Raw genomic sequence first — 13,726 nt, forward strand, 5'->3', positions numbered from 1 at the left:
CTTGGGTCAGTCATGTTTTCCACCCTAAAGTAGGACACAAGCTAGCAAGTTAACCCAAAACAAATCAGTTATTTCAAGCACAAAACAATCAAGGAATTATCCAATCGCCTAATCTGAGAATTAAAGGAGAGAATCTGTACATACCAAAATTGCTAACTCTTCACTGGCCAACAGCTGGACAAGTCTCTCCACGATACCAGTGTTCACCACGACATCAATGCAGTCATTTGAGCCATTTGTTAGGTATGACATTGCCCAGCAGGTGGCCGATAACATATCCTTGTCATCGTAATGAAGCAACTTTATTAGCGCTGGCAGGATCTGAAGAACGGCTTCCATTGGAGGATGAGGGTTCTTATTCCTGCAAAGATTCCTTAGTGTCCAGGTGATTTTGCACAGGAAGCCAACCTGAAAGAAAGACTCGTGAAACTAAGGAAGGGTGAAATTAATGTCAGACCAGTGACCAGTACCATTAGAACTCGCTCAACCACCTATGCTTACAAAGGAATAGGTACAGAAAATATTGGAGAATGCTCTAATTTAGGATGTCACCACTGTATATCTGAAGCACTGGCAAATTCTACAAGGCTATTTGGCTAAAAATTGGATCATTAAACCACAACTGGGCAAGCAGTCCCTCGAGAAGCCCTTGCAGCCCTCATTGCATGATTAACCTGAATCATGCAACTTGAGGCTATAGATACATCCACCTGCATAGTTCACACAAACCTCAAATTTTAGACGCGATGGGGACCACCTGCTCCTCTCCATCAAGGAGTCATACATAGACAGCATTTGGCTTCTTGACCAGGCTAGATCAGCACTGGGAGCTTGGATATCACTCATTTCCTGTCATTTTCTATAGGAAGTTTTAATTACTTGGCCTGCACACCCACCACAAAGCAACCACACCTTGTCAGGTCAAGTCCCTACTTACTACTCCAAGCGCCAACATTTGTAAATTCAAGCTCTCAGTACCACCTTTTCAGCCATTAGGAATGGTGCTAGACTAGTCGGGTTGCAGTTTGCCGATTCGCAGACTTACTGACGAGAGCAGGAGTAAGACCCCATGGCTCCACTGGACCGCGGTGGTGCAGCCGCCCCCCCCAGCTGAACTCTTGTGGCAGGAGTGGAGGGGTGATTCTTGACTCGCGGCGCCAACTCGGTCCCGCCCGCCCGACACCACCGCGATCTCACCTGGCCCCGTTCGGCGTGTCGGGCCGGAGCGGAGGTAGAGGCAAGGGTGGCGAGCGCGCAGAGACGCAGGTGTGGAGAGCCGCGACCAGGGGGCAGAGAGACAAGCACCGAGCCTCAAACAATCCCCACGCGAGCCTTAGGAGCCATAGAGCAGCGGAACCACAAGTACAGAAACCACCCTCCCGCCTGACAGCTTGACATTTGGTTGACACACAGCGAACCTTTCATTTTGCTGGCCGCTTGGGGCGGATGACCACGCTCCCACTGCTGCAATTGCTGACACAGCGGATGACAGTTCTAGTCCTGTCTGATTCCCCAGTTCGTGCTTTTTAGAAAGAGCAGACGCAGTGTGGAGGCAAACTGCAGGGAGAGCTGCGGAGCTGTGAAACTGCACCCTCTGCGCTTCCTCATGCAGCTGTGTAGATTGCTCCAGCCTTGGCCTTCAGTCGTGCCGTGCAGCCTGTGCCAACCTTGCCCCCCCCCAGCCCTTCCAGAGGGAGGGGGGGCACGGGGCAGACGGGACCGACGGGCCGACTGGCTAATCACGGTTAGACTCCCACGGAACACTTGGGAAATTCAGGTAGTCATTGCAGGACTTTATCAGCCAGCGTTGTCCACAGCTTGCAGATACCGTTGCTGCCACCAAAACAGGGGTCACCCTGGTCATTGCATCAAGGAAAAACGGTGAGGCAGGACCCCTGGGGCGGTACTGCAGCAATTTTAAGATGCAGCTGCTAGTGGACACCTGCCCCCCTCCCCCGCAGGAGGTGGCTGAGTGGCAGAGTGAGTAACAGCTGGCAGAGAGCGCAGTGGAGCCCAGAGCCTGGACCAGGTGGAGGGGCCAGAGGTCCATCAGGCCGGAGATCTAAGGCCAGGACTCGATAACCGCAGTGAGTACAGTAATTGACAACACCCGGGAGCAGTAAAGGGAGAGGGGAAGAAAGGAGAGGATAGGCGAGAGCCCGGATTGTGAGTTGCGGGGGTGCAAGAAGAGGGTGAGCCACTACCTCCACCTTGGAATTGGCTAAAATCCTAAAGCATCTTGACGCTAACAATTTAGGATTGACCCAGACTTACAGCTAGCAGGCTAGTAGGAGACTATGAGGTCCGGAAAAGAAAGAAAATTGCTAATCAATTTAAGATCACAGAAAAAAAACAAAAAAAAGAACACAAGAGGGAGAAAAACGGGGATAGCAGCAATGGTGGCAGTTCGCCTGGGCAAAAAACAAAACGTGGGAAGTTAGAAAAGAAAGAAACCGACGAGGCCAACGTGACCCCGATCTTCCCTCAAAACACCTTCACCAATTATTAATTTAAAAAATCTCAACTACACAGTAAAAGAAATCATTAACAGAATCTTTATCAGAAGAGGGAATAAAAATGGAGGCAAAAAGAGACTCAACAGCTACCTTGAGCTCAGGCCCCGACACGCTTGACCTAATATGCATAAAGGGCGCACCGCAGTCAAGAAACCTCACCTTATTCCAGCCCAAAATATACACCAAGTTCTCATTTCTAAAAGACCCAGGGACCGTAATATTCTCAAAAACAGGAGAAATAAAAAGGGCTGCAAACTCCTTTGCAACCAGGAAACCAGGATCAACTCCCGCAACCAACAAACAGCCAAACAAGGGGACCAAATTAAACAGTTGTGTTAATTCATTAAGAATAATCTTCCCAAACCAAGGGAAGAGGAAACAACAATTGCAACAAAATCCAGAAATAGAAGAAAATGACAAGCCGGAACCAACTATGGGGCTTACAAACAAAAAAGACAATGGATACAGTCATGAAGAACAAATAAGGGCAATTGAAATTGACCAAAGGCAGATGAAGCAGGAAATCGTGGTGAGCTCACTGTACAACTACGAAGAACCCCCACAGCCCTTTAAAAGCAGTCACAGAGGGGAGTGAGCTTGAAACTCCAGAAATGGAACAGCTGGGTAGGTCACAAATCAGAACAGACACTAAATGTATTCAAACACTCTACCAGGCAGAGGAGACACAAGGTGCCTCAAAAACATGCAAAGCATTGCAACAACTTAGTCTGATAAAACTAAACAACTAGATTTCACGAAACCACCACCAGCAAAACAGCCAACCAGGCAGAAAATAAATCAAAGGAGCAAAACACGCTAAAAAAAAAACCTCCATTACCCCACACCAGTCAACTAACCAATTACAAACCATAATACCACAAACGTCTCAAGGTAAATCTCGAGACATTAGAATACCAGAATGGAGTGAGCCGTTCCTTCATGAAAGTAACTATAACCCTAATGGTGATATGTCTTTCTTAGCATCACAAGAATGGGAGGAATTTGTCACGACCAAAAAATACAAACAAACTGTGCAAATCCAGAAACAAAGGAAAAAAACAATAAGACTTGGGCGGCGCTATTGAGCACAATGCAATACCAATCTCATAAAATGGATCTTCAGTTAACAGTACTTCAAACATTAGCGGACTTTACATCAGGGATTGACCGGAAATTAGCAGACTTGAATAGGCTAATAAAACGAGGGCAAGAGGAAGCACTCAAGGACAGTGTGGGCGTGGGAGTAGGGACGACTGACACCAAGTAGTGGGGTTAAAGAAGGCTTTATTTTCAAAGGTCTAGGGGTTTTGACATCAGCGTCTTTCTATGTCGCAGGGTGAGTCTCTCGGACGAATGCACTGGGGTCCGTGACGGTGGTCTTCTCCTCTGGTAGAGGGTTGGTAGGGTGTTTACAGCTTTCTCCGGCTCCGGTACATGCAAGAGACCAACAGAGAGGGAAGCCGTTAGTACGCAATCCTCTACGCGAGTTGCACCACGAGGGTCCCGGGGTAGTGAAGGCAACCCAGTGAGACATGCTTTTATATCTGTATAGTGCTCGGTGATCAGGGGGGGGGGGTGGCGTGAGGTACCGGGGAGGAAAAGGGGAATGGAAGGGAAGGATAACCACAAAGGGAAGGAACAAACCGGGAGTTTCACAATAATTACACGCTGTCACTACGCCTCCCCACCCAGGCTGACCAACGCCGCCGTACCTAGGAAAGCCACACTCCTCCCTCTGGAGTGTGGCACGGCGGTCCACGGGGTCGTTGGCCTCCTGGCTTTACTCCGTCCCTCCGTGATGTTCCTTCGGGCAGCCTCCTTTCTCGTCTTCTCCGCTTTAGCCACACTCCTCCGTACCGCTCACTTCCGCCTGTCTCTCCTCCGAGGTGCTCGCACACCCGGTGTACATGACTTCCCGTCTTTTGACCAATCCGGTCATTCTGACGTCCGTCGGGGGCGTGTCCTCCTCCTCCGTGGCATACGCCCAATTAAAGGAGCCGCTAGTGTTGTCCTCGTCGACGGGTCCGCTCCGTCCTTCCTTCCACCGTTCAGACTGCAAAGGAGGGGGTGCAGAGTCAGTGGGGTAAGGATTCCACCAGTCACGAGTGTCCTGTTTCCCTACCTCGTTACACTCTCCCCCTCCCCCCCCTGGGTCCACCCGCTCGGGGAGGACTGGCATCCTGAAAAGGAAGTCGGCATTCCCGTTGTCCCTTCCTTTCCTATGTAATATCGTGAAGGCAAAGGGCTGTAAGAAGAGGAACCAACGAAGGATTCTGGCATTCTGGCATCGGTTTCTCTGCATCCATTGCAGGGGGACATGATCCGAGTATAGTACGAAGGGCTTTCCCTCCAAGTAGTAACGCAATTTGTCTACAGCCCAGCGGATTGCCAGGCACTCTTTTTCCACCGTGGGATACTTGCGTTCCCTTGGGTGAAGTTTTCTGCTCACGTAGAGTATAGGATGTTCGACTCAGTCATCCCCTTCCTGGGACAATACCGCACCGATGCCAGTGTCTGAGGCATCAGTAGCCAGGGAAAAGGGTTTCTCAAAATTTGGAGGAATGAGGACTGGACTCTTAGTGAGAGCAGTCTTCAGGGACTGGAAGGCAGCACAGGCCTCTTCGGAGGGAGCATTCGGAAGGGTGTTTTTGATGTTTTTCTGTAGGAGGTCGGTTAGGGGACCAGAAAGGCTAGCAAAATTCTTAATGAATCGCCTATAATAACCAACGAGGCCTAGGAATGCCCTCAGTTCTCTCTTCGTCGAAGGAAACGGAGTGTTGGTTATGGCTCTGATCTTCTCCTCTTGAGGGGCTATCACGCCCTCCCCTAGCATAAATCCCAGGTACTTTACTCTCGAGAAAGCGGCTCTTGATTTCTTCGCATTCACATGTAAGCCTGCTTCTCGTAGGGCCGTCAGGACACTGGTCAAGTGTCCCATGTGTTCTTCCCAGGTGGTACTAAAGATGACTATATCGTCCAGATACACCGAACTGTATTGGGTGTTTGGAGCTAGCACGGTGTTCATCAATCTTTGGAAGGTGGTCGGGGCTCCGTGGAGTCCGAAAGGAAGAACATTAAACTCAAAGAGCCCATCCTCAGTCGCAAAGGCGGTTTTGTGTCGGTCCTCCTCCCTTAGGGGCACCTGCCAATAACCCTTGGTCAGGTCGAGTGTTGTAATGTACCGAGCCTCCCCTATCCGTTCTATTAATTCATCTACCTGGGGTATGGGGAAAGCGTCAAATGATGAAATAGCATTCAGCGCACGGAAGTCCATACAAAAACGGGTAGACCCGTCGGGCTTCGGAACCATGACTATTGGGGATGCCCAGTTACTTTGACGGTCTTACCACTCCTAGCCTGAGCATATCCTGTATCTCGTTCCTCACATCTGCCCTTTTTGCAGCGGGTATGCGATATGCCCTCTGTTTCACCACCTGTCCTTTTGTTCTGATTTGGTGTTCTGCCAAATGGGTACACCCCGGGGTGTCCGAAAATATCGGGGAGAAAGGGTGTAGAGTCAACAACAACTCCTTTCTTTCGGCGTTGCTCAATTCGGTATTCACTGGAAGGTGCTCCAAAGTGGTGGTGGGGCTACGGGAGGGTAACACCAAATTGGCCGAGCGAGGGGGCCGTCCTATCCACCGTTTGAGGAGATTTATGTGGAAGATTTGTCTCCAGGTGGGAGTGATTTGTAGCCGGTAGGTTGTTCGCCCGATGGTATCTATTACCCTGTAGGGACCCTTCCATTCGCTTTTAAACTTTTAGGTAGAAGACGGTAGGAGCACCAGGGCCCAATCCCCCTTTGCAAGGGTCCTCCACTTCTTGCCTTTGTCGTAGTACTGTCTTTGGGTACCTTGGTTTCTTTCTAAGTTTGAGTATGCCAAGTCCCGTAGCTTTCCAAGTCTTGATCGCAACTGCTGGGTGTACTCCAGTAGGTTTCTTTGTTCGGCTGCTTCCTCCCTCTCCCAGGCTTCCCTTGTTATCTCCAGAAGAGACCTCGGGTGCCGTCCGTACAGGAGCTCAAACGGTGAAAACTCCAAACTGCTCTGTACTTGGGCTCTCACCACATAGAGGGCCAGTGGTAGCATCTTGTCCCAGTCCTTATTTTCAGCGCTCAATTTTTTTAGGGTCGTTTTTAAAGTCCGGTTATACCTCTCTACGAGGCCGTCCGTTTGAGGATGGTAGGCGGACGTTCGGATGTGGTGGAGGTTCAGCAACTTACATACCTCAACCATCATCCGTAAAACAAAGGGGGTACCCTGATCCGTTAGGCTCTCTCGCGGAAACCCCACCCGTGAAAACAGCTCTACCAGTTTTTCTGCTACGTTCTTCGTGGTTGGGGCGCTGAGGGCGAAGGCCTCTGGGAACCTTGTGTTGTAATCGATAATCACTAGGGCATAGGTATGTACTCGTGATGTGCGAGGTAGGGGACCGATCAGGTCCATCCCCACCCTATCCCAGGGGTTGCCTATTATGGGCAGCGGTTGTAGGGGGAACTGCTGGAGGTCGTGTCAAGTTTTTCTTTTGGCACACCTCACATTGACGACAATAGGTTTCTGCCTCCTTGTAAACCCCGGGCCAAAAGAAAAGCCGCAATATGTTTTGCGTTGTTTTCTCGGTACCACTATGCCCAGCCGTGAGGTGGGTGTGGGCGTAGAAAAGAATCTGCTCCCTGAACTCTTTCGGTACTACTAGTTGTGTTGGATCCCCTGCTTTCCCTTCCCTATACAGTAAGTCGTTTACAATACTGAATTTGGGATACCCCGGAGCAGGAGAGGTTTGAGAGATGTGAGCTGCCTCCCAAGCATTCACGAGGGTCGGGTCATTGGACCGAGCAAACTTAAAACCCCTGTCCGAAACCCATGGTTCGGTTGACAGGTAGGCACTGGCATTGTGTCTTTTAGTTCGCTTTTAAACAGGGATAGGAAGTCAGGGTTATCCACTCCGATTATCAGCTCCTCTGGTAATGTCCCTACCACCCCTACTTTCACCGAACATGGCTCCCTACCTATTGGGTGCAAGGTTATGCGGGCCATGGGATAGGGTTTGACGTCACCGTGAACGCATCTAATGTGAACGATGCCATCCTGACCTATCTGGGAGGGGTTCAACAATCTTTCCTGGATGACTGATTGCCTACATCCAGAATCTAGTAAGGCTTTTACTTTATGGTTTACCCGTACCCTTACATAGAATGAAGGGCCCATTTCCGCGGTGTACATCACTGCTTTGGGGATGTAGCCAACCTCCATGGGTTCCTCGGTGGTTCTTCGGTGGGGGCACATCCGGGCTATGTGTCCCCACTCTCCGCACTCAAAACATTGTGGCCCCTTCATGACTGGGGGTGCTTCCATTCGATAGGGTCGGGGTGTGAAAGGTTCTATGACTTGTTTCTTTTTATCCGGTTTGGTAGGAGTCAGGTTGGGCTTGCCACTCTTGTCCGTATCCCAAGGGAAGGTTCGGGGCGCCGCCCTAGTGTAGTTGGAGGCCATCTCGATAGCCTGGGCCGCCGTTAGCCCGGGATGTTGCCTTAACCATCTCTGGGTGCCATACGGCAAGACCTCCATGAACTGTTCCAGGATGATGCTAGACATGATGTCCTCTTTGCTTCGTAAATCAGGCCTTAGCCATTTCTCGGCGGCCATCTTGACTCTCAGGTACATGGTTTTAGGGTTCTCACCCGTGATACCCTTCTCCTTTCTGAAGCAGAGTCTATAAGCCTCCGCATCCATTCCCAGGTGGTCCAGTATCACCGCTTTTATGTCGGCGTAGGAGGAGGTTCCGGAGTGGTTGGCCACCTGATAAGCTGCCTGGGCTTCTCCAGTCAATGGAGCTAGGAAGAATGGCCATTTGTCCTCGGGCCATCCACACGCCCTAGCTGCGCGTTCAAAGTTTAGCAGGAATGCATCGGGATCTTCCCCTGCCACGTATTTCTGCAAGGCCACTCCTGAGGGGTATGGACCAGCTGACCTGGGTATAGGGAGGCCAGGAGTCTGTACGACTTTATGAATACTGTCCATTTGCTGAGTCATGGATGTTCAGAATAGTTCTCGATCGGCATCTGCTGTGGTGATCTGCTGGCTGATCGCCCATTCCAGTTTGTGTTGCCCTTCGATGAGGGTTTGGATCACTTGTTCCATGGCCATGGTCGTTTCCTGAGGGGAGAATCCCACTTCTGACACCAGTGTGGGCGTGGGAGTAGGGACGACCGTGACACCAAGTAGTGGGGTTAAAGAAGGCTTTATTTTCAAAGGTCTAGGGGGTTTTGACATCAGCGTCTTTCTATGTCGTAGGGTCAGTCTTTCTCGGGCGAATGCACTGGGGTCTGTGACGGTGGTCTTCTCCTTCTCTGGTAGAGGGTTGGTAGGGTGTTTTTACAGCTTTCTCCGGCACATGCAAGAGACCAACAGAGAGGGAAGCCGTTAGTACGCAATCCTCTACGGGAGTTGCACCACGAGGGTCCCGGGGTAGTGAAGGCAACCCAGTGAGACGTGCTTTTTTATCTGTATAGTGCTCGGTGATCAGGGTAGGGGGGGTGGCGTGAGGTACCGGGGAGGAAAACGGGAATGGAAGGGAAGGATAACCACAAAGGGAAGGAACAAACCGGGAGTTTCACAATAATTACACGCTGTCACTACGCCTCCCCACCCAGGCTGCCCAACGCCGCCGTACCTGGGAAAGCCACACTCCTCCCTCGGGAGTGTGGCACGGCGGTCCACGGGGTCGTTGGCCTCCTGGCTTTACTCTGTCCTCCGTCTCTCCGTCTCCTCCGTGATGTTCCTTCGGGCTGCCTCCTTCCTAGTCTTCTCCGCTTTCGCCACACTCCTCCGTACCGCTCACTTCCGCCTGTCTCTCCTCCGAGGTGCTCGCACACCCGGTGTACATGACTTCCCGTCTTTTGACCAATCCGGTCATTCTGGCGTCCGTCGGGGGCGTGTCCTCCTCCTCCGTGGCATACGGCCAATTAAAGGAGCCGCTAGTGTTGTCCTCGTCGTCGGGTCCGCTCCGTCCTTTCTTCCACCGTTCAGACTGCAAAGAAGGAGGGGGTGCAGAGTCAGTGGGGTAAGGATTCCACCAGTCACGAGTGTCCTGTTTCCCTACCTCGTTACAGACAGGTTACAACAAGAATGCACTTGCGCTCCAATAGTGGACAAACCACTCACGCTTCCATTAATACTGGGTGATTTACTATCCACTGAGACCAAAAAATGAAACCCAGATCATAGTGATTAACTAACCACCCACCTTCAGGGGAAAAGAAATGGAACCTGAAGTCTTGGAGACAATAAAAACATCGAGAGAGAGAGATTGAACAGAACAACAACAAGCATTTGCAATGCAATAGGTCTCGCATTCACATGATTGACCTATTGGCATTGTAAATGACAATGCCTTCTATTTATGTTTTGGGTTTTTAAAACATAAATAGAAGGCATTGTTATTTACAATTCTAATACTTAAAAACACAGTAAACCTCACCATCTATACCAACAGAAAGTGCGCTTTAGATATATCAGGTGGAAGAGCAAACACTCCGAATGGCGCACCTTAGAATGGACCTGCTGTAGATCTATACGTTTTAACCTGCTGGTGACATGTTCATATCCTATTGAGAAAGCTCAGTGCACAAGCCAACTCTGGGGCAGCTCAGTGCACAAGCCAACTCTGGGGCAGCCAATCAAAAGCAACCACACATGTCGACTTCGCTCTTCTCAAGAAACTAGGAGATGCTTGGACTTTGCTTCCTGATGTGGGTACAAGATGTGTACGGTGTAGGTCAAGGCTCCGAAGCCTTGTTTATGGGCCCTGTTTCAGCAAAGACAGTGACTGCAGTTTCTTGGAGAAACCCCTGCCTTGGAATGCATTCTAGGGTGCATGCACATTCTTGATTGGTCTACCAGTTTCTATAGCTTGCCTTATTGTTAGTAGTATCCATTCTGTCTTGTTCGTAGCCCACACAACAACCACCGACAGCCAGGCCAACACTAGAACCGACAGCAACCCCTGTTTGACAGGCTCTCAATTCACTTCCACCTATGCTTAAAAACATTTAATCCATACACCCATTTAATTCTGTCCCCTTTGGTTTTGCTCTGTGAAAGGAACACCACAATGGATCCCAAAGCCTAGACCACACTCAATCGTTATCCAATTAGCATTAACCCTACAGTCCAATGACTACTCCATGTCCCACCAAAGACACACCACACCACTAAACAATCATCTCACATTCCCTTGCAAACCAGTTTAGGAAGTTAAGCAAGATTCTCAACTTACACACCGGACTGTGTTGCCAACTTCTGATTTCAAATCTACAAACATGCGTGACAATAACGTTTGGACATCATTCTACACTTCCAATCAGCCGATCATTGATAACTGATCTAAGGATGTCACAGTGAAATCCACATGATCTTACCCTGAACACAACCTCATGCAGACCAACAGATCGCTAAAACAAAGTGGGCATGGGAGAGAGAGGTATAACAAAAGCGCCCTACCTCATCCACACTCACTTTCTATGCATATTATCATTCCTAAGGCATCTACACCTGGACCAAATTATTTACAACAAGGGGTGGTGATGGACAGAGTCTCTGAATTAAGCAGAGTACTCTCACCCAGTCAAGAGATCAGGGCTAGATCCAACACCGTTTTTTAGCTCATTGCACCATCCCAGTTTCAGAACCTGGCTGTATGCAAATTAGTCTGTCCCTGGCCCAGTGCATCATGGGAACAGGGCAGACCAGACTACAAAAGCCAATTCTTACACTGGGAAGGAAACAAGCTTCCGGAGACCGGTTTCTGCCATATCAGGCGTCTTCGGCCCTTTCCAGTGAAGAATTGGCTTGGTAGTTTGGTCTGCCCTGTTCCCATGATGCACTGGGCCAGGGTCAGACTAATTTGCATATAGCCAGGTTCTGAACTGGGTTGGTGCAGTGAGCTAAAAAAAACGGTGATGGATCAAGCCCTGATCTGTTGACTGGGTAGGAGTGTTCTGATTAACTCAGATACTCTGTCCATCACCACCCCCTTTTGAAATTATTTCTACACCTGGACCAGCATTTTATTTATTACAGTTTAAGAGATGATTTTATTAAAAAAAAAAACAAAAAAAAAAAAAAAAAAAAAAAGGTAGGGTCCAAAGTGAACACCTTTTTTCCTTTTCCCCACTTGAGAATCATGGACTGCCTCACAAACGTCCGTCAGTGAATGGCTACCTGTTCCCTGCTGGTAAACTATTTCAAAGCCAAAACTATCAACTCAATGACATATCAGAACACACAAATGTGCCAATTCGGTTTGGTTCTCCCCCGACACTTTCACCCTTGCACACTCAGCTAGAAACCAGGGTATACATTTCAAGAGGCCTGACCTTTGAAACCTTCATCACCTCTCTACCACTGCTTCTAGAGAACTCCTCATCTGCACACCCTATTACATATGGTCAAAATACGAGTTGGTCAGCCAGTTCAAAGCAAATTGGACTACTTCAGCAGCCTACACGCTGACCTTTCCCAAGTCCCTGCTCCTTCCTCTGGAAAGATTTATAAAGTCTGCAAAAGGAATTCTCTCTAACCTACCTTATCATACCTCAAGATCAAGTTATGTAAATTACCCGGGGGCTTGTTCAGACCTTTTTTGTCCGTCCAGCAAGAGCACACAGACCCTCACTCACTCTTCCCATCTCTCAGGATGTCGTTGTCCCTCCGTAGCCCGTGCTGTACCCCTGTTTACATCATACCGATAGGTTTAGGTACTCGTGAGAGGGCGGGCTGCAGAGATCTTCTCCAATGTTCATTTGCCTCGAGCCTGGCATGGGATTGGCTACATGCATCTCTGCAGGTTGTTAATTGGCTCAAGGGTCCCGCACACTAGCACGGGGGTCTATTACTCATCTCCTCCCCGCAGTGGGCGGTTGCAATGCACTTTTGGAAGGCGCATGCACGGGCCTGCAAGCCTCGATAGACCGGCCCTTGCGCTGCAGGCAGCCTGGAGCGCATGTTTAGTCGCCATGCAACCAGTGGGCACACAGTCCAACTCCACCCCGCAGCGCCTTCCCGGACGCCATACGCTGCCGTGGAGGAGGAACCTCCTACTGCAGACCGGGTGAGTGGGGGATTTATTTATTTATTGCGTTTTTGTATAGTGCGGACTTTAGCCGAAGGTGTCAGAGCGCTTCACAATAGGAACAGAACTGATACATGAGCATTCTCTATTTGTGCCGATGAAGGCACAGTATCAATGTTCATTTCTTGAGCGGACCCGCCATTGCGGGTCGCTCCAATGATAGGGCGAAAGCGAAACTGAATGCTGGTTTGCCTGCGGGACAGGCACTGTGCGCGTGGCTAGACGTGCGCAGACCACAATCTGCGCATGCCCCGGTCTGTCTCCCTTGAGAGGCATCTCAACGACAATAGGTCTCGAGAGCGAGACCTAAAAATGAATCATTTGACAAAGATTCCTTGACAACGAACACCCGGCGAAAGGAAGGAAAGGAACAATTAACCAGATCAAGCTCCATGGAAAACAGCTTCCCCAGCTCACAGGCTCTCCAGAACATGCAGTGGAAGAAGGATCTAGGGTGCCATTGACGCCACGGCTAGGAGATCCCCTCCCCTTCACACAAAACCCAAAGAAGGGAGATGGCACTAATGAGGCATCAAGTATAACCCCTGGAAGAGAACACACAATAACCTCCAGAGCAACCAGGAGACTGATCGCAAGAAAAGCGCGTCTACCAAGGACTTACTGACTATTAAAGCATCAACTAAAGTCGCCACACACACAATAATGAAGCAGGGTAGCCACACAGGATGAATTAAAAGAGCCCCACCACTCAAACACATTCTCCCAATATGGCGCAAAATACTGCCGGTAAACCTAAGGAGACAACGCTTACGCTGCAACACAGCACCAACAACATAAGGCCAGAAGAGCACACTACAACTAAGGGGGAGCTCCCTCAGTATTCAAACTACGAATTCAATACAGAAGAATAAATAGACACCATCATCTTTTCCCCCCACTATAAATAAAGGGGCCGAGGAGACATTTTGAACAGAGGAAATGCACTAAGACTTCTGCAATCAATCGCCAATCTTGCGAATATTAACACCTTGGACCTACTGTCAATTGAATTCCAGTTAAACAGCACGCTGGCCAGTCTAGAGGTTACAAAAACCCGATGGAAAATGCCAGAGATAGCA

At 49.6% G+C, this 13,726-nt stretch overlaps 1 protein-coding gene across 1 annotated transcript in view; it reads right to left on the minus strand.

The window, feature by feature from the left end:
• Positions 1-13,726, minus strand: part of LOC144768626 (importin subunit alpha-5-like) — a 92,410-nt gene that overhangs the window by 14,897 nt on the left and 63,787 nt on the right. Inside the window, exon 6 of the mRNA XM_078652436.1 lies at positions 145-408. Within this exon, the coding sequence (XP_078508562.1) occupies positions 145-408 (264 nt within the window). The remainder of the gene's footprint in view (positions 1-144; positions 409-13,726) is intronic.

This window comes from Lissotriton helveticus, chromosome 7 (assembly GCF_964261635.1).
Source record: "Lissotriton helveticus chromosome 7, aLisHel1.1, whole genome shotgun sequence".
NCBI classification, from domain to species: domain Eukaryota; kingdom Metazoa; phylum Chordata; class Amphibia; order Caudata; family Salamandridae; genus Lissotriton; species Lissotriton helveticus.